We start from the raw sequence: 20,807 nt of genomic DNA, 5'->3' as shown, positions 1-20,807 counted from the left end.
GTGTATTCTCGTTCTCTACGAGTACTTCTTCTTGCCTATGGCGTGCACAGCCTAAAGTTGTAGGTCAACTTCTTTTTTTTTTAATCTATTTGTTTGTGCACATCAGGTTAATTGCATAAGTTGAAACAGGGTGGACCACGTGAAGGTTGCAATCTCCCACCCCTCTACGAGTACTGAGCTTGTTTGGAGCTTATCTATTTTTGACTTTTATTGAGATCAGATTACTTCACAAACAAAAAACAAAATTGCTGGAAATACTTGGTAGGTCGGGCAGCACCTTTGGAGAAACGTTTTAGATTGATGGACTTTTTGTCCATATCGCTCGGTATTGCACAACTTATTGCATTTCACATCTAAGCCATCTGAGGGAGCTCTAAGTGCAAGGATGTACTAATAGTAATTAATGTGTTCTTTGAGGAAAAAGGATCATGATTGCGGCAATATTCTGTGGTAGTTACAGGGTTTAAATTGATATGTTCAATTATAAGTTACATATAAAATGCGATCTTGCTGTTTTATTAAGGAAATCAAAAATGAAAAAGATAGACACAAAGTGCTGGAGTAACGCAGTGGGCAGCATCTCTGGTGAAAAAGGATGGGTTCTGGGCCTCCTCCATTTCCAGAGTGAGGCCACACACATATTGGAGGAACAGCACCTCATATTTCGCTCAGGTCGCTTACAACCCAGCACTATGAACATTGAATTCCTTAATTATAATAACCTACTTACACTCCTCTCCCTTTTCCTCCCCCTCCCCCTTCCTGCACCCTAGTCGTCTTAGCAGCTCCACATTTCTCCGCGTTGTATCTCTCTTGAGATCACACTTTCCCTCGCCAACAATAGACCTACCAGGCATCACCCTGCCTGAGGTCATTTGTGGCTGGCATTGATTGGTCTTTTCTCACCACCAGGTCTTCATCCCCCCACCACTGTTGAATGATCAGACCCACACATAGATGTTATAACTCATAGTCTTTATTGCAGTACAAGCGGAGGGAACGCAACATGCTTTCATCACCATGGTCTGCATCAAATCTAAAGAGAGAGTGTGACGCACTGGCTACAGGATTGGTGTGCCCAGTGTAGGGATAAAGATATGGACTAGACTACATAAGGAATGTGTAGCATGCATACTATGTGTGGTATATATATATATATATATAGTAAAGACATACTAATCTACATCCTTCCTCTTAAAGAATGAACTTCTAATAAAATAGATATGATAATCACATACAAAATGTAGGTACTACTGATTACATAAAGTACATATAGTATGTGTAAGTAAGTTGGAGGGAATTTCAAACGTAACCCGGGTACTTTAGGGTGGGCTTGCAGATGCGACCTGCATGCGTACGGTACAGTCCTGCATTTTCTCCCGTCACCGGAGATGCGATTGGTGGTAGAACAGGTGCAGGAGATTGAAACAACATTCCCGGCGATGAAACTGGAGACCTTGGCAGGGGTCGAAGCGGCGTGGCCATGGGTGAAATGACTGGATCAGGAGCGGATGGTAGTGGTGGTATGGTCGGGCCGATGCTGCTGGATGGGGATGGAAGTATACCTGTGCGGTCAGGATAATACGGAGGTGGTGCTGGTTCATTCACAGGCAGGATGTGCTGTCTATTATGTCTGTAGGTGCCGCCATCGGCATTGACCAAATATGAACGTGGTTCAGAAGCAGTTCCAGAAATTACATTGAGGCAGTCGTGGCCCTTTTCGGTTTGTAGACGGACCACCTATCCCTTGGCTAGTGGTGGAAGTCGTCTGCTCGTCATGTCATACCATCCTTTTTGAACGTTACGCTTTTGTTGTAGCCTGGACTGGTTTTTGGATGGTGGGATCACTTGCGGTACTCCTGACATCAGGTACTGTCTGTGTGGAGATTGCATGTTCTCCCTGTGACTTGTAGGTATCCTTCGGCTGCTGTGGTTACCTCCATCATTCCAAGGACGTACGTGGTTGTAGATTAATTGGCATCTGTAAATTGCCCCTAATGCGTAGGGAGTAGTTGTGAGCGGGTGATCGATGTTTAGTATGGACTGAGATTTAGACACATGTTTATGTGTGTGATAACATTGGCCTTCTAGACTTTGATGTGCTGCCGATAAACAGAGAATGGATCTCATCTTTGAGTGTCATCAAGGATGTCTAACATATTTGTACATTAGACTTTACCCACAGTCAAAGGAAAGTCAAGGAAAGTCTTGTGAGATTTTTATATTCTTCATTGGTGAAAGGCGTTGAGAATGCAAATAGTAAAAATATTATATTTTCTGAGTGGCACAGTCTGGGACATAGACTTTGCTTATTACTGGTACAATGGAAGTGGATTGGACTTTCCCTTTTCACACAAATGACCCTAATTACCACCAGGTCCTATTTCACAGCCAGAATAGAATGGGACTCATCCAACTATGGACCAGGTTGTTGAACAAAACAAAAAAATGGCCACACCAACTTGATGTACATCTCTTCATCTCCCAAACGAGTCATATTTAGATGGATATGCTCTTTTTGCACTTTTTGGGGGGGAAGGATCTAGTATGGGAGGGATTTAATAGTCCATTTTAAAGATAAAATGGTTCCAGTTGAATCTCCTCAGGATGTTAAACCCAATGCTATAGATTGGGCTTCAGGCATAGTTTTGGAAGGGTCTCTGGCTCTCTGATTGCTTAATGTTTGTGGAGTTCCTAAACTGTCTAAAAGTAGCAATTTAGAACGTCTCATTAGGATTTGTGTCTCCTGTCAGTGCTTAATGTCCCAGTAATGTCATTTTATGATATAAAAGACATGATAACATTGGAGCTCCATAGACCTATACTCGTGACATAGGTGGAAAGAAAAGTCAGAAGATATGTTGGACAAAATGTCAGGAGAATTTATTTTAACAAAACTCTTGCCTTGTCATAGAATTCAGCCATAACATTTGCACTCCCTAATCTGGGATATCTTGGGCCAGTGTTTAGATATCCACATGCACTAAAACCTACTGCAAAAATACAGAAAATAAAGAACATGTCTCATTGAAAGTCACCCTTTATTTGGTGTTTGTACAGAAATCTAGTTAATCCCCATTTCATAGTACACATTAAAAATTTACAAGGCCAAGCTGTGTTCTAATTGAGATGCTTTAAATGATAAAAGAATACTCTGAGCAGCAAAATAAATTAATTCCTCTGATGGGGAATCGAGAACCTGGACAGTAAATGTAAAAGTACACTTTTTAGGAATGAGTAAGAATTTTTCAACCAAAGGGTGGTGGAAGTCTGCATGACTTCTTTTGAAGTCTGTGGATGCTATGTCAATCAAAAACTGATTGAGGTTCACAAATATTTATTAGTGTTTTAAGATTATGTAGAAAAAGTCAGATAAATAGCAGCGTGGCGAAGGCAAATCATGATTTAACAGAATTAAAGGACGGGCTTGAGCAGCTGAATAGACAGTCAAGAGTGTTTTAATGTCATGTGTCCCAAAATGAAACAACGGAATTCTTAATTTTATATATATAAACTAGACCAAGTGCAGAAGTCTGCTCTTCCAACACACACGTTCCCTACCCGTAGCCCCCACCGGAGACGTGATCTTCCAACTCAAGCCGTTCCCGAACGTAAGATTCCAGCACTCCCCTTGCCTCCCTCAGCAGTGCTTTTCAAAAAAAAATCCATTTGCATTTGCCCTGCATGTTGCAATAGCAACTCGCCCTCCCCCTGCTAGTCGAGCCATTGTGATGTCATCAGTTGAAGCTGGTCAGTTTGAAATTCAAGGTATTTTGTTTTTTTTTAAACTTTAATCAGTAATAAATCAAGAAATAAAGCATAAAATGTTCAGTGAAAGTGATCTCTGTCTGGAGGGGAAAAATGTGACTCAGAAGATGTAAAAATCTTGTGACAGTTGGCATTTTTAAAGCTTTAATCGCGAATAACGTGTCAAATATAAGACAAAATCTTCACTGAAGATGACTGCTAGCTGAGCCATTGTGACTTACGTTCTTACGTTCATCAGTTGGTGGTTTTAATTTCAAAGCCTTTTGACTTTTTTAGACTATTAATCAGTAATGTCGATAATAAGTCGAGAAATAAAGCATAAAATGTTTAGATAAGGTGATCCCGGCCTCGAGGGGAAATATGTAAATCGGAATATGTAAAAATGTTATTGTTACTGCGTAGTGTTTTTGCGAAGATGTAAAGACAACCACATATGCACATATTCGCACGTTCAAGATCAGACTTTTAATAAGTATATGATGAGATATATATATATATATATATAAACAAACAAACAAACAATAATAGTGCAAGAAAAATATAATGCCCCCTATGTAGTTCGGAGCTTATTTGGAGGTTCTTGTGGGCCTACCAGGGCACCTCCCCGCCTGGCCTGAATGGTCCTAGGCTTTTCTCGCCTCCAGCTCTTCACACCAACCGCTTTGTAAAGGCCGGGACATGCTTGACAGATCTGATTTAACATTTTAGGGATGTGACTGTGACAGAGGAGTGTTAATGAATATAATTTAAGCAAATTTCCAGAATGCATTTGATAAAATCCCCATAAGTGAATACCAGTAATTAGTTTTAGTTTAAGAGATACAGCATGGAAACAGGTCCTTTGCCCCACCGAGTCCATAACTCTACCGCTGCACTACCGTTCTGCCCCTAATTGGATTGGAGGCAACTTATTGGGCTGTCTAAGAAATTGGATGGACATTGGGAAAGCTGAAGTGGGGTAAATGGAAATCCTTCAAATTGGCAAGATATGAAAGCGAATGGCATGTTGGCTTTCATAGCAAGAGGATTTGAGTATAGGAGCAGGGAGGTTCTACTGCAGTTGTATAGGGTCTTGGTGAGACCACACCAGAGTTGCGTGCAAATTACAGATATTGCAATAGAGGGAGCTAGAGTATCACCAGACTAAAGTCCGTCTGATGCAAAGTTAGCATACTCTCAGTATTAACTTCAAAATTCTTATTGACACTAGATGCAGGAAGACAAGTGAATAACGTTGGAGTCATAGACATCCTTTAATACAGCATGGAAAACAGTGCTGAATCTCTGGCCCTCTCAGTTGAGGCCCACTTAGATTGGCCATCAGAGGGTATGGAGAGAAGGCAGGTACGGGATACTGAGTTGGATGATCCCCATCCAAGCTGTGGTCGAAGGGCCATTTGCCCATTTCTATGTTTCCTGCCCTATTTCCAAGTTAGCATTCAGTATTAAACGTTTTCCTATCCATGTATAATTAGATTAATTAAAAATATCATGGAGAAGTACATAAAATAGTAAAACAGCCTTGTGGAGTAATTGGACTTGAATACAAGGAGATAGAAATTAGAATAGAATTTAGAATAGAATTTATTTGCCACACAACCAGGGTCGGTGGAATTTGGGCTGTCAGCAGCGATATAATAATAAAGAACACACAACCACAATAAAAATGTAACACAAACATCCACCACAGCATTCATCACTGTGGTGGAAGGCACAGAAATTGGCCAGACCTCCTCCATTTTCCCCCGTGGTCAGGACCTCCACCCTCCGCAGCCGTTGCTGCGGGCGTCCAGATGGTAAGGGACAAAGTCAAAGTCAAGGTAAGTCCAGGATCGGCTCTTCCCCACCGGAGACTGCGGCTTCAGGATGGTGTAGGCCGCAGGCCGGCGGTCGAAGATTTAAGGATACCGCCACGCCGCAGCCAGAAGCACCGCAGACCGCAGGGCCGATAGTCGAAGCTCCCCTACAGGGGTGATGATAAGTCCATGCCGCACCCGTGGTAGAAGTTGGCCGCGGGCCGGCCGTGATGGCTTCTTCTTCCCCGGGTCACCCACGAGGGGTCCCGGGCTGCGGGCGCCACGCCATCTGGAGCTCTGCAGACCGCGGCTTCAGGCTGCCGGCTGCCGCGGGCCAGCGAAGCGGAGCGCTCCCCTCCAGCGAGCTCCAGCGAGGGCTTGCCCGCTCCACGCCGAGAGTCCACGCTGCGCCCGCCGCTGAAGCCCTCGGGCGTGTCTCCAGAAAAGGCCGCGCCTATCCTCGTTGTTAGACCACGGGGGAGGCGACCTGGAAAAAGTCACCTCTCCATGGAGGAGGCAACCTAAGCGGTTGCCCCCTTACCCCCCCACACCACCCCCCAAACAAGACACACAAAGGAACATTAAAACAAATTTTAGAACATACTTTAAAACATACTAAAAATCGAAAAAGACTAATGCGCTGCTGACAGGCGCAGCCACTGCAGCGCCCCCAATGAAAATAATGCCACAGTTGGTACTTTCCCTTGCAAATGCAAGATATGTAACACACATCCCTATACATCCTCCCTCAACTCCATCCAGAGACCCAAGCAGTACTTCCAGGTGAGGCAGAGCTTCACGTGAACCTCATCTACTGCATCCAGTGCTTCTACAGTCTTCTACACATCAGCGAGACCAAGTATACACTCTGCGACCATTTCGCTGAACATTGATGCCTAGTCTGCCAAGGCCTACTGGATCTCCTGGATACTAATGATGTTAACTTCTCATTTACTCCTCAAGAGTCATTTGGAAACATTCTCACCTGCAGAGGATGGTAGAAATATGGAAATCCCTACATCAAATAGCTATTGGTGCTAGGTAATTTGTTGTTTGTGAACCTGAGTTTAATGGATTTTGTTAACTAGAGAAAGGAGTGGATTTGGGCTCATGGAAAAGTCACCAATCAGCCCTGGCCTGATTAAATGTTGGCACAGGCTTGAATGGTTAAATCGCCTACTGTTCCTAATGACTTATTCCTATTCTGGCATTCCATTCTGGCTGTGTTTGTAATCCTGCACAATTCTGCTTGAGTGCAAATCACTGCTGCAGAGAAGATAAAAAGGCTATTTGAATGGAAATTGGGTAAGGATGTAATTGTGCTTTTGTGCTCTTTTATGCTTTTAAATTAGGTTTTTCCCTAGAAGCCAAGTTATATGACACTTACCTTTTTTCATAGTTCCTAATGTGTACAGTTTTATGTACAAAAAAAAGCCACACAGTCTGTCCTTGTACTTGTGTCATATACAATTTGTTGAAACTATTGCAAACAAGCAGTCTTTGCTGAAATATTCTCTCATTACAAAATCAAATTCTCAACTGAGACCGGTAGGATATAGTAACGTGCACCAGTTTAATTAATTTTTACTTATTTAAATATTTAGATAACTAATTTAATTGAACTGAATTAACTGCAAGTTAGAATTTCATAGAAACAAAGAAAATAGGTGCAGGAGGAGGCCATTCGGCCCTTCGAGCCAGCACCGCCATTCATTGTGATTATGGTTGATCATTGTTACATTATCGGTACATGTGAAAATTAGATAGTCTTGACCCCTAATTTTTTATAATTATAAATAATATAAATATTAGGACAAGTACTCCAATAAGAAAAAAAGTTTGATTAAAGTTTGTTGCAATCAATCTTATATTCTTTTCGAAGATAGGTACAAAATGTTGGAGAAACTCAGTGGGTCAGGTAGCATCTCTGGAGTAAAGGAATTGGGGAAGTTTTGATCTGCTTCAATCTGATTTTTTTTTAAATGGATTTGGAGAGAAGGTAAAAGTGGGCCTTGCGGGGCTGGGGAATGATAAGGTTGGAAGCTGTGGAGTGCAAACAAATTGGAGATATTTTAAGCGATAATGGCCTGTTGCTCATCTGTGAGGTCAAGATCCAGGGTAAGTATGAGGACGTGTCCAAGAGCTGGCGCCTGGCCTCAGCCCGGGAGGGATCAGAGGTAGGAGTCTGAAGAAGGGTTCTGACCCGAAATGTCACAGATTCCTTTTCTCCAGAGATGCTGCCTGACCCGCTGAGTTACTCCAGCATTTTGTGTCTATCTTTGGTATAAACCAGCATCTTTAGTTCCTTCTTACACATTATATTCTTCTTGTTTCAGCAATGGGTTGAGAAGGCCGAAAATCAGTTATTGTTGTCAGATACCCTTGACCTATCTGAACTGTTCCATCCAGATACCTTTCTGAATGCTTTGCGTCAAGAAACAGCAAGGTAAGCCTTTTTGTTTAAAAACCCAACAATGTTTATCTTCATGGAATAAGATTGGAGCAATAGAGGGAAAAAAAGGGCTACTCCAGGAGAATTTCTAAGAAATATTAAATAGGATGTTCCAAATATTTCTTAACAGTTTATTTATGTTTCAGGATTATGGGTTGCTCAATAGACAGTTTGAAGTTTGTGGCAACGTGGAAGGGAAAGATACAGGAGGCAAAAGTTCAAGTCAGGGTAAGAAATCAAGAAAAAAAAGTTGCCTTTCATTTGGTGCTAACAGTTACGATTAAAGTTCTGAAGGATGATATTTGCACATTTCATGATTGTGATAATCATTTATATTGAATTGATTTACAATGTTATTTTCAACTCAGGTAAAAAAAATGTGGTCAGTTTCTTTAATTTGGGGAATTGAAGCATACTGAATCTTATTAATTGGAAACATATAGGATAATGTGCAAGCAATTAAAATAGATTTTGCACCACTTGTTGATTTATTGTACGTGTTTAGTGATATTTCTTTCCCTGAATTTTAATAAACAATTTTTTTGATTGAGGTAATAATACAAATGACTACATTGAGAGATAAACTAAGGGACAATCATATATTTATAAACTAAGCATCATCTATATATTACTAAAACTCTCATCTTGTTTGTTTCTATGCGTGTGTGTGCATGTCTGCCCATGTGATCCCGGAACTATGCCAAACCGGTACACAATAGCGCTACAATTGTTGGACCACCTTACTCACAATTATCCTGTGGTTTGGTGTATCAGATTGATGTTATATTTTACAAGTTATTCACATTTTTATCTTTGAGAAAATTTTATTCCATCTGCACTGGCAGTGGCAGCTATGACATCACATTGGGATTGTAGCCCTGTCCACTACAATGTTGCAATCCCAGGACACTGAGTCCTGCCAGCCCTAGCAAGTGCAATTGCATTTTTTTTTAATGTTTAAAATGAGGGAGGGTGAATAAGGGGAAATGAGCTACCCCATCACAGTTGGGGGCTATGGGTGAGTGGTGGGATATTGCATTGGGGGAACGGGTTGCGTTGGGGGAATGGGTCAGTGGTAGAATATTACATTGGGGAACGGGTTGCTTTGGGGGACAAGGCTTCCCGTGGGGGCTATGGGTGAGTGGTTGAATATTTCGTTGGGGGAACAGGTAGCGTTGGGAAACCAGGCCTCCCGTCTGACAGGTCTCATATAAAACTGGCCAAAGTTAGCATTAAGGACATTATTTAGTTTAACCTCTGCTTTTTATGAAAGCAAACCTTAATTAGAGTTTTTCAAAGTACATCAACTGCCTAGCAACACTGAGGTACAAAACTCATAAGCTTAAATGGAAACCAGCCATTTATCCAACATTTCCTTTAACTTGTGAGAGACTGGATTCAGTGAAAGGGTTCTGTGAGGTGCTCCACATCGTTTGGAGATAGACGAGATTCAAAAATTACAAATGCTGGTGACAGAGAAAATGCAGAGAATGCCATTTCATTTCTCAGTGTTTAAACACCTGCACTGCATTACATCTGCAACGTTCCTTTTGTTCTTGTCTCTGTTGTATTAACATTACTTTGCATTGCCTGAGAGCAGTTTTGTGAATGCATTTAATGAGAAAATTGGTTTCATTGTAGCATAGTCAAGGGGCTGTCCCACTGTGGCGACCTAAGCGGTGAGTTTAGAAGAGTTTTTCCTCGACTCATACTCGCACCATGGTCGACATGAGGTCCTTCGTAACTCTCCTTCATGCTCTAGAGTAGCCCCCGCGTACTCGAGGCCTCAGCTAGGTCACGGCGCATTTTTCAACATGCTGAAAAATGCCCATGAGTAAAAAAAGGTCGCCATGGAAAAAATCAATATTTTGTTTACTCGTGGGTTTAGTCGAAGTAGGTCGTAGTAGGTCGGCATGTTATTCATAGGTTATCGAGGGTAGTCGAAGGTAATGGAAGGTAGTCGAAGGTAGTCGTAGATAGTCTCCAACATAGTCAAAGGGAGATTGAAGGAGATTGAAGGAGGTCGTCTTCATTCTCCACTATTCGGTGTCCAATTTTCCCGAAGCTAGTCGAAGCTAGTGTTCAACATAGTCGAAGGAGACTGAAGGAGGCCTTCTACATAGTCGAAGGAGGTCTTCAACATGACACTTTTTCAAACTCTCCTAAACTCTTGTAAAGTCGCCAATTGGGCCGCCGCAGTGGGACAACCCCTTAACTCTTTTCATTCCAGTCGTTGTATAGGACACCTAAAACAATTGAATCTTGATTATCAGAAATTATTTTCAATCTATCCTTTCCTTCCACCTGAGATATAAAAATGAAGATCATCATTTTGAATGTAATGTGAGTTGAGAAATGTAGATTAATCTTGGTCAGTTAATAATAATAATAATAATAATAGTAATAATAATAATAATAATAATAATAATATCTTTTATTGTCATTGCACACAGGTGCAACGAGATTTGGCATCCAGCTTCCATCCGATGTCATGACTTAAACAACTAATAAATTTTAGATACCCCGAGAAATATGATTTATAAAAAAGAACAGTAAAATAATAAAGCAGTCTAAAGTACAAATAGGTCTGTGCCAGGTCGATGTGCGACGTGATCATCCAAGGGAGACAGTTCATGGGGTTGGGGGGCACTCAGCAGGGCTGGTTCAGAGCAGCTATAGCTCTGGGGATGCAGCTGTTGCTGAGTCTGGAGGTGCGGGCGTAGAAGGCCTTGTAACGTCTGCCGGAAGGTAGGAGTTTGAAAAGACTATTATAAGGGTGTGAGGAGTCTTTGTGGATGCTGACGGCCTTCCTGAGGCACCGTCAACACATGAATATTGAGATGACTCAAGGAATCTGAGTGTAAACTATTTCAGCAGTTAGCTATAGTGTTGAATGGATTTGAAAAAAATAGTCAAAATGGTGTTTCTCAAGTCAAGTCAAGTCAAGTTTATTTGTCACATACACATACGTGATGTGCAGTGAAATGAAAGTGGCAATGCTCGCGGACTTTTGTGCAAAAGACAAACAACCAAACAACCAAACAAACTATAAACACAATCATAACACACATATTCTTTTACATAATAAATAATGGAAGGAAAAACGTTCAGTAGAGTTAGTCCCTGGTGAGATAGGCGTTTACAGTCCGAATGGCCTCTGGGAAGAAACTCCTTCTCAACTTCTCCATTCTCACCGTATGGCAACGTATGTTTGCCTGACCGTAGCAGCTGGAACAGTCCGTTGCAGGGGTGGAAGGGGTCTCTCATGATATTGTTGGCTCTGGAGTTGCACCTCCTGATGTATAGTTCCTGCAGGGGGGCAAGTGAAGTTCCCATAGGACGTTCGGCCGAACGCACTACTCTCTGCAGAGCCTTCTTGTCCTTGGCAGAGCAATTCCCAAACTAGATGGTAATGTTCCCGGACAAGATGCTTTCCACCGCTGCTGCGTAGAAGCACTGGAGGATCCTCGGAGACATTCTGAATTTCCTCAATTGCCTGAGTGCTGAGGCGTGTGATGCCCATGTCATATCCTCGGAGATGTGCACTCCCAGATATTTAAAACAGTTCACCCTATGATGTACCCTCCTAAAGTCCATGATCAGCTCCTTCGTTTTTTTGATGTTCAAGTGGAGGCTGTTATCCTGGCACCAGAGTGCTAGACCAGCCACCTCCTCCCGGTAGGCCTTCTCATCGTTGTCTGAGATCAGGCCCACCACCACAGTGTCATTAGCAAACTTAATTATTGAGTTGGAGCTGAACCTAGCCACACAGTCATGTGTGTACAGGGAGTACAATAGGGGGCTGAGGACGCAACCCTGGGGCGATCCTGTGCTCAGGGTGAGGGACTTCGATGTATTCCCTCCCATCTTGACCACCTGGGGCCTGGCGGTGAGAAAGTCCAGGACCCAGGCACACAGGGAGGTGTTGAGCCCCAATTCCATTAGCTTCCCGGCCAGTCTGGTGGGGACTATCGTGTTGAAGGCTGAACTGTAGTCTATGAACAGCATCCTCACGTAGCCCCCCTTCTGGCTGTCCAGATGGGAGAGAGCGGTGTGCAAGACCTGGGAGACCGCATCGTCCGTGGATCTGTTCGGACGGTATGCGAACTGCAACGGGTCCATGTTCCGAGGGAGGAAGGTGCAGATGTGTTTTTCTTCACCAGCCTCTCAGGCGAAAGCATTTCATGACTACCGAGGTAAGGGCCACCGGACGGTAGTCATTGAGACAGGCTGGGGAGGCATCTTTTGGTACCGGTACAACGATGGATTTTCTGAAGCAGGCAGGGACCACGGACTTGTCCAGGGAGAGGTTGAATAATGTAGTGAGCACTGGAGCTAGCTGCGTAGCACAGGACTTGAGTACTCGCCCCGAGATGCCATCGGGGGCCTGCAGCTTTTCTCGTGTTCACCCGTGTCAGAGCCCTCCTCACGTTGTGCTCTCTTAATTTAGATGAGAAATGCAGCATGAAAACAGGCATTTTGGCCCACTAAGTGTGCCAACCAATGATCATCCGTACACTACTCATCCCAGTTTTGCATCCTACACACCAGAGGCAATTTACTGAACCCAATTTGGTTGTAAACCAGCACGTCCTTTGGAATACACCCGGAGAAAACTCACGCGGTCAGAGGGTGAACGTACAATCTCCATACTGACAGCACTGTCAGGATTGAATCCGGGTCATAGACACTGTAAGGCAGCAGCTCTACCACTAGGCCACTGTGCCACCCTCTAAAGATACAGCGTGCAAACATGCCCATTGGGTCCATACAGCCCATGATCACCAGTTTAGGTGACGTTTTGGGGTGAGATCCTGTTTCAGACTAGCCTGACGAAGGGCCTCTACATGAAACGTTACCCATTCCTTCTCTCCAGACATGCTGCTGAGGTACTCCAGCTTTTTGTGTCTATCTTCGGTTTAAACCAGCATCTGCAGTTCCTTCCAACACGTGATCACCAGTTTACACTGGTTCTAAGTAATCACACTTTTGCCACCACTCCCTATACGCTAGGGCAGGCACGGAAATCGCTATCAAAACATGGAGGGGACCGGGGGACAAAGGAACACAATTTTTTGGCGGCTGCGCGCGCATGCGCACACTCACACACACATACACACGTGTGGCTTCGGATGCTCAATCCAGTGCTAAATGCTGCTCAACTCTGCCTATCTCAACAGGTTAACCTACAGCCCTGCCTGGACTGACGGGACACCAGCGCTGCTTCTCCGTGCTGGCCATATTTCCCGCAAGACCAGGCAGGTTAACCTGGCGGGGCAGGCAGAGTTGAGCTTGGTTTAGTGCTGCTTCTCTGCGCTGGCTGTGGGCCTGAGGGGTACAGCTCACGTCTGACTCCCGATGTCTCTGGCCACCCGTGGGGGGCACTCGGGTGGTGACGGGACAGCGCTGGAGACCCGGCCAAGATCGATCCTGGCTGCGGATGAGGCGCAGGTCTGTGCCGAGAGTGTTTTGGCACGTTTCCCTCCTCCAATCACCAAGCTCTATCCTCAGTCCCACTCCTCCCACCTCCAATGATCACGCTGAATCATCATGTTCCGCCCCCATTGCCTGCTGACCGACGTCTCTCTCGTCCAATCGGCGCCCTCGATCAGCAGTCCCACCCCCACTGCCTCACGGAAAGCGGAGATTTCACCGGGCTTTAAAATCAACATTACAAAAACTTGGGGGGGGGGTGTCCCCCACCTCTCAAAACAGAGGGGGGACGTGTAACCCGCCCGGGTTTTCCGCCCCTGCAGGTCTTTGGGATGTGGGAGGAAACCGGAACCTCGAGAGGTTACCCATGCGGTCACAGGGAGAATGTGAAAGCTCCACATAGACAGCACCTGAGGTCAAGATCGTACCCGGGTCTCTTGTGCTATAAGGCAGCAGCTACACCAGCTGATCCATTATGCCAGTGTTTCATAATGGTTGTATTTTCATTATGGTTTGTAATCGTGATAATTTAACATGTTATAAGGATTGAAGATTGTCACAAAATTACGTAATTGGTGTAATGGGTGCAGGAGGGGTGGGAGGGAGGTATTAAGTAATGCAAAGGCCAATTCTTTTGCACAAGGTTCCTCGCACATTGTATTAGAATTTCCATGTACCACCCTTTCCAGACAAAGATTTGTAGGCCACAGAAAGGTCAAATGTTCTCTGAGGTAATTACACTATATTGCTTGAAATTCGTTTTACATGATTAGGAAGGTTTTGCAGCAGGAATTAGACATTTTGCTAAAAATTCAATTAAGCCTCATTGAGACAGACTTACCATTTTCAATTATTTTTAGTGTATTTGAATAATAAATTATTTTTTGTTCTGTGTTGATTGCATCTGCATTGACCATAACGACGCACTGTGTGCAGCACTATATTACTGCGACATCGATCGGTTTTCCGCATTTAGCTGCATTAACTTGGATGTCGCAAGTTGCATTGCGTCACACTGTCATTACAACCTCCAAAGACGTACAGGTACTGTATGTAGGTTAATTGGCTAATAAATGAAAAAATTGTCCCTAATGTGTGTAGGATAGTGTTAATATGTGGGGATTGCTGGTCGGCGTGGTCCCGGTGGGCCGAAGGGCCTGTTTCCGCACTGTAACTCTATTCTTTATGAGAGACAATGGATTTTATTTTTTTAATGTGCAATTTTAATGTGTTGTGAAATGTAGATTAATCTTGCTGCCATTTTATCTTTGCGTGTGTACCTGGTTAAAAATCATACAAATGCTTTCAGAATTCTCTGAGGGATTCCATGCAAAACATTGGTCAAATACCCATTGTTCTGTAATTCCTGTTATTTTAATGTCTGGGACATCAGATTGTAAAATATTGTTCTTAATGATAACGTGCAATTCCATCATACTTTAAGATTAATTGTATCTGCAGGTAGATTTTGTAATTCATGCCAAAAATCTTATCCTCCCATCTTTGAGTGTGAGGGGAAGTTTTCATGGTTTGCCCTCATAGAGAAGTTATTTATCTGAATCAGATTTTTCACCCTCACACGTAAGGTTGTGGGCTTCAGCTTCCTGTTATTTACCAGAAAAAGTGCTTCAATTTCTCAGTGTCTCTTTTATCCCTGTTAAACCAGAGTTCATTTAGATTTGGCACGCTATGTTTCTGTTGCACAATCTAATATGCAGTTTGTCCCTGTGGCAGATTGGAGGTCTGTATCTCGAGGGATGCAGCTTTGATGGGAATCGGCTTTCAGAAAATCAGCACGACTCTCCCAGTGTGTCATCTGTGCCCCCTTGTTATATGGCCTGGATCGCTCAGGTACTAAATTATTTAGCATTTAAATCTTTAAGCTGCTTTATCCATCTTAATTGGAAACAGTGAAATCCAATGCTGTATCTCACCCAGAAATATCAACGTTATTCACTTTATCATGTAGTTGTACACTATGCATGGCTCGATTGTAATCATGTATAGTCTTTCTACTGACTGTATAGCACGCAACAAAAGCTTTTCACTGTACCTCGTTTAGTTTCACTGAAACTAAACTAACTAGCTCTTTTATTTTCAGATTATAAACAAGCTACTGTACATTTCAAATATTTTCAGTTTTCTTTTGGGATCACAGTTCACCTTTGGATAATTCATCTGTTAACCAGTATTTTAAATATACCGGGGAATAAACTTACAATTATTGAATGCTTTTTGCTACAATAGCACATCCCAGAGTGTCTACAGTCAATAAATGAAAATGCAACAACTGAAGTTCCCATTAATGTCTTTAAAGTGAAACAGCATCAACCTTATTTTGGTTTAGGTTAGAGATACAGCAGGGAAATAGGCCCTTCGGCCAACCGGATCCGCGCCAACCAGCAATCCCCGCACACTAGCAGTATCCTACAGACAGCACTCATATTCAGGATTGAACCAGGGTCTCAGGCACTCTAAGGCAGCAACACTACCACTGCACCACCGTGCTGTCACCTATAAAACATGTGGGAAATCTGCATGTTAAATCCCTCTGAGCACAGATTGCAACCAACCAACCAACAGTTGCCATAGATAGGAAGGTAGTCAGTGTAAGCCCACAATTTACAGAAGACAGCTGATAAATGATAAACAATGGTACCAATTCACCTGGTAGAACAATTCACCTGATATCACCAGTAGGAAGAAAATGGCAAAGGACGTTTGGAAAGTAATTCACTCGGCCTTTTAGAGCTTCGACCCTAAAACATAGGAGCAGAATTAGGCCATTCAGCCCCTCGAGTCTATTCCGCCATTCAAACATGACTGATGTATTTATTTCTCTCAAGACCATTCTCCTGACTTCTCCCCATAATCTTCGACACCCTTCCTAATCAAGAATCTGTCACTCTCCACTTAAAAAATACCCAATGCCTTGGCATCTACAGCCATCTGTGGCAATGAATTCCACGGATTCATCACCCTCTGGCTAAAGAAGCTTGTAACTAGATGAAGGTGATCAAATTAACTTTGTATTTGGACTTAGAGGGCTTTCAATGGAGAGGGCTGCCATGAAGACAAAGTGAAATATAGAGAAATGGAGACAAGCAATCTCCTGTGAGTTTGAGCCCTCCTTTGCGCCTGATGAACTGGCCCGATAACCTTCTGAGGTATGCGCTGATCGAGTGATCTGTGATTGCTGCATCAAACTCAGAATAACTTTATTTTTTAAAATGCTGTGATCAGTGAGAGGATGTTCAATGAATAATTTCACATTCTTGCAATTGAAAAGTGAAGCTTTACGTGAGGTTTATTGGGGGTAATGAAGATCCTATAATGCCTGAATCCAATGCAATTTGTTCCAGCTTTTATGTGAACAATATTATTGGTCCCACTCCTCTCCCCCCCCTCCCCCTCCCCGCCCCCCTCCAACTGAAGCACCAATTTCAGCTGACAATGGAAGAAATATGGCCCTGCAACCTGTGATTTCATTAGCTAAGTGACTAACACCAGGCAAACATCAGCTGTACTCAACAAATTGCATCAGGAAGTGCCCAGGGCCAGTTTCCTGATGGCCATTAATTGAACCAGAAACAATCACATAAAATGGCTTTTGAGCATGATTTGCACATTACAATAATGGGAGCCAGGTCCAATTTCAAACACAAACATATAAAGTAACCTTTCTCCCAAAGCATGCTTACCATCGGACATTTGTCTTCTGTGGCATTCGTTTAATGTTCATTGTCTGGTGCTAGTCTGGCTTCTTATACTACTCATCTCCTCATTTGAGTACCTCAATCCTTACCACCCTTATGGCTCCTATAGCCATCTTATTATACACATACCTCTCAAGTTTCATATTTATTACTTTGCCTTAACATTTTGCATGGAGCATCTTCCTTTCCTATCAATGCTGTTTTCAGCGTTCATCTTAACTCCTTTGCTGTCATCTGACACTGTGCTAAGAATAATAAAGTACTGAATCCACCAATTAAGCCACCTTACTTCCTGCACAGTAAGTAAAGACCAATGTGACCTCGAATACATTTGTAAGGCAGGCATAAAGGTTTAAAAACAGTGCTGAAAGCTCAGCGGGCATCTCTAGAGAAAATGGATAGGTGATGTTTTGAGTCGGGACCCTTGTTCTGAAGGAGGAAGGGGAGGCACAGTGGCGCACCGGTAGAGTTGCTGCCTTACAACGCCAGCGATCTGGGTTCAATGCTGACTACTGCTGCCGTTCGTACAGAGTTTGTACGTTCTCACTGTGACTGCTTGGGTTTTCTCCAGATGCTCCGGTTTCCTCCCACACTCCAAAGACGTACAGGTTTGTAGATTAATCGGCTTGTGTAAATTGTCCCGAGTGTACAGGGTGATCACTGATCGGCATGGACTCGATGGTCCGAAGGGCCTGTTTCCGCACTGTATCTCTAAGGTTTAAAGTAAGATCACTTATCCATTTTCTCCAGAGAAACCTGCTGAGTTACTCCAGCATTGTGTCTATCTTTGGTATTAACCAGCTTCTGCTGTTTCATGTTATTACAAACTGAAACTTTGTGATTTCCCTTGGTACACTTGTTACCAATGATCCATCCAATGGGAAGGAATTCCAGGCTGGGAATCTGCTTTTGCACTGTTTGTGGCAAGCTGAAGTCCCATATTTTACAAGACTGTGAGAAAACTCTATAAATATTTGTAAAAGCTTTGAAAGAAAAGGAAGAAAATATGCTTTGTTGGTCTTTACTGAAACAATAGAACAGCATTACTCCTGGAAACCAATCCAGAGGGGGAAAAAAAACTTTTCAACAAATTATGAATCTCTACACAAAATGTGTGATGTATTTAAGCAATGTATTTTAAAACTGCCTATTGTAAATATAATTTTTGTTGCTGGGAAAATAGTCTGTAAATGAAAATAGGACCAAACCCTTTGTATCTTTTCCAAAGTACCAAACAAGAATATAACTAAATCTAAACAAATTTCAAAGACTTCCTCTCCCTCAGCTGAATAACCTGTCATACCTACTTCCCATCAATATACAGTTGCTTTTCAGAAATGTTTATCTGCAAAGATGGGGAAGTTTGCGTTCCACCAAAGCCTTTTATACTGTGATAGTTTAACAGAAAGTTGTCACACAAGGGACAAGCTGTCCAAGACTGTTCATTGTTTGCTTGCCTTCGTAGTTCCTGTTTTGATCAAATTGTTAGTTCTGATTGATTTTTCTGGCCCAGACACCTATAAATTGTCTGCCGAGGTTTCAGAAGACTGTTTAGCTTCTTTATTGTGTTGGTTTTTCTGGCTTTGTTCAACTTGGATCTTTTTTCTTGCAGGATGCAATCGGGCCATACTCGCCTGAAGAGTGTATTTCCCTACCTGTCTACACCAGTGCTGAACGAGATCAAGTTGTCATTAATGTTGATGTTCCCTGTGGAGTCAGCCAGGATCAATGGATTCAGTGTGGAGCAGCTTTATTCTTGAAGAATCCGTAGTCTTTGTGTTTAATGAATTCTGAAAATATGAAATCTCAAATTTGGGGGGAAAATTATTTCCTATTTATGTATTAAATATCCCATTGATTCAGTAGCTTACTGCCTATCACATTGAGACATTGGGATACAACATCCTCTAAAATACGTTGTGGCTCTATTTAACTAATATCTTTATTTAACAATTAGAAATTATTAGGATCAGTTCAATTAATTCCACTCAGTGATTGTTATTTGTTGGAAAGGAAATGTTTTGAATGACATTCACCATACGTAACCTCAGGAATGTGTTATGTTACATTTGTGATTTCTAATTTGTTCGTGCTTTTACAGTTAACTTGGAGTTTTAATGTTGCACAGATTTCTCTTGTATTTTCATGAACCCGACCAAAGACAAGCACTCCACGGTTTTGTTTAAGAATGGTATTTAGCTTTACAGATTAAAATAATAGATTAAATGGTCCTCTCTGTATTGTTTTATTCATTAATGCTGAAGACTGAAAACAAAATTCACGTGGGAATTATTTTCATTACCTCTTTAATGTTTGCTATCAAAATAGCTGTGATATGTTTATGATGTGATTACAAGAACATATCAACATTTAACATTTTACCATTTTATCACATTAACAGGTTGCAGGGTTTGGGAGCACTAGTGGATGAAAGAACAAGAAAGCAACCACTTCTTATTCCCTTCCGGGAGATAACGCAGTAAAATAATGATACTAGTATTATAGTGGGGGATCACAAGGAACTGGAATCTTGCATAGAACACAAAGTGCTGGAGTAACTCAGCGGGTCAGTCAGCATCTGTAGATGACATGGATAGGTGACGTTTATGTTGGGGACTCCTTTTCAGACTCCAGCAGGAATCACAGAGGGGCCGCAGTGAGAAAAGGTCTCACAGAACTCCCATCGGAGAGAGGAAGAGAACTTCTTCAAAGTAAGCCTACTTACCTTGAGAAGATTTTGCAGTAGAGCAGTAACATGGGGACACAAGGAACTGCAGATGCTGTAATCTTGCATAGCCTGGTCAAAGACTGGTTTGAAGAAGGGTCCCGACCTGAAACGTTGTCTGTCCTTGTCCTCCAGAGATGCTGCCTGACTCGCTGAGTTACTGAAGCATTTTAGGGCCTGTCGCACTAGGCGATTTTTTCGGCGACTGCCGGCGTCATATCGGTGTTGCCAAAAGATTTTGAACTTTTCAAAATCCAGCGGCGACAACAAAAATGTTGCGACACTTGAAAAAACACCGCATGTCACTAAGTCATCACGCTGCATCACTCCACAAATTCTTCGGTGACCTGATACATGTCAATGATGCCGGCAGTCGCCGAAAAAATCGCCAAGTGTGACAGGCCCTTTTGACTTCTACATATTGCGTGGATTCTTGGGAATAAATTATGAATGAAAGGAGAATAATTAATTAAAAAACCAAAGATAAATAACCAATATTCTTGTTAAAGTGCACTGAATATGGAATTGTCCCATCATGCTCCTTTTTCCGTATTGAATTAAATATAATTATTTCCACTTGTGAAGTGATAGGTTAGGGTGAAAAACTATAGTATTATGCTTCAATTAGATCCAATATGCAGTGACATTCCAAAAGCAGTTCTTCAGAGGAAGAAAAGTGTAAAACAGAAGTCTCTTCCCAAAGCCCATGAAAGCTGCCTTCATTGAATTTCCAATAGATTTACATGTGGGAAGAATTAGAAGAATCCATGTCTAGTGCACAAATCAAGAGTCAAATTTTTTTTATTGTTTTATGTCCAGATATGGAACAATGAAATTCTTACTTGCAGCGCTCAACAGATATATAAACATAGCACTCTGCAAACACTATAATATACCAACAAAAAAGTTCAGTGTAT

General features: G+C 42.4%; 1 protein-coding gene across 1 annotated transcript in view; it reads left to right on the top strand.

Annotated features, from left to right (window-relative positions):
• The window catches only part of LOC129698145 (cytoplasmic dynein 2 heavy chain 1), a 395,765-nt gene extending 376,369 nt beyond the window's left edge, over positions 1-19,396 (top strand). Inside the window, 4 exon segments of the mRNA XM_055637055.1 lie at positions 7,901-8,010; positions 8,163-8,244; positions 15,184-15,300; positions 18,778-19,396. Of these exon segments, the coding sequence (XP_055493030.1) occupies positions 7,901-8,010; positions 8,163-8,244; positions 15,184-15,300; positions 18,778-18,936 (468 nt within the window). The 3' untranslated portion in view covers positions 18,937-19,396.
• Positions 19,397-20,807: the final 1,411 nt, after the last annotated feature.

Source organism: Leucoraja erinacea, chromosome 6 (genome assembly GCF_028641065.1).
Source record: "Leucoraja erinacea ecotype New England chromosome 6, Leri_hhj_1, whole genome shotgun sequence".
NCBI lineage: Eukaryota > Metazoa > Chordata > Chondrichthyes > Rajiformes > Rajidae > Leucoraja > Leucoraja erinaceus.
The sequence above is the reverse complement of the archived record's forward strand: the minus strand, read 5'-3'. Positions and strand labels throughout refer to the sequence as shown.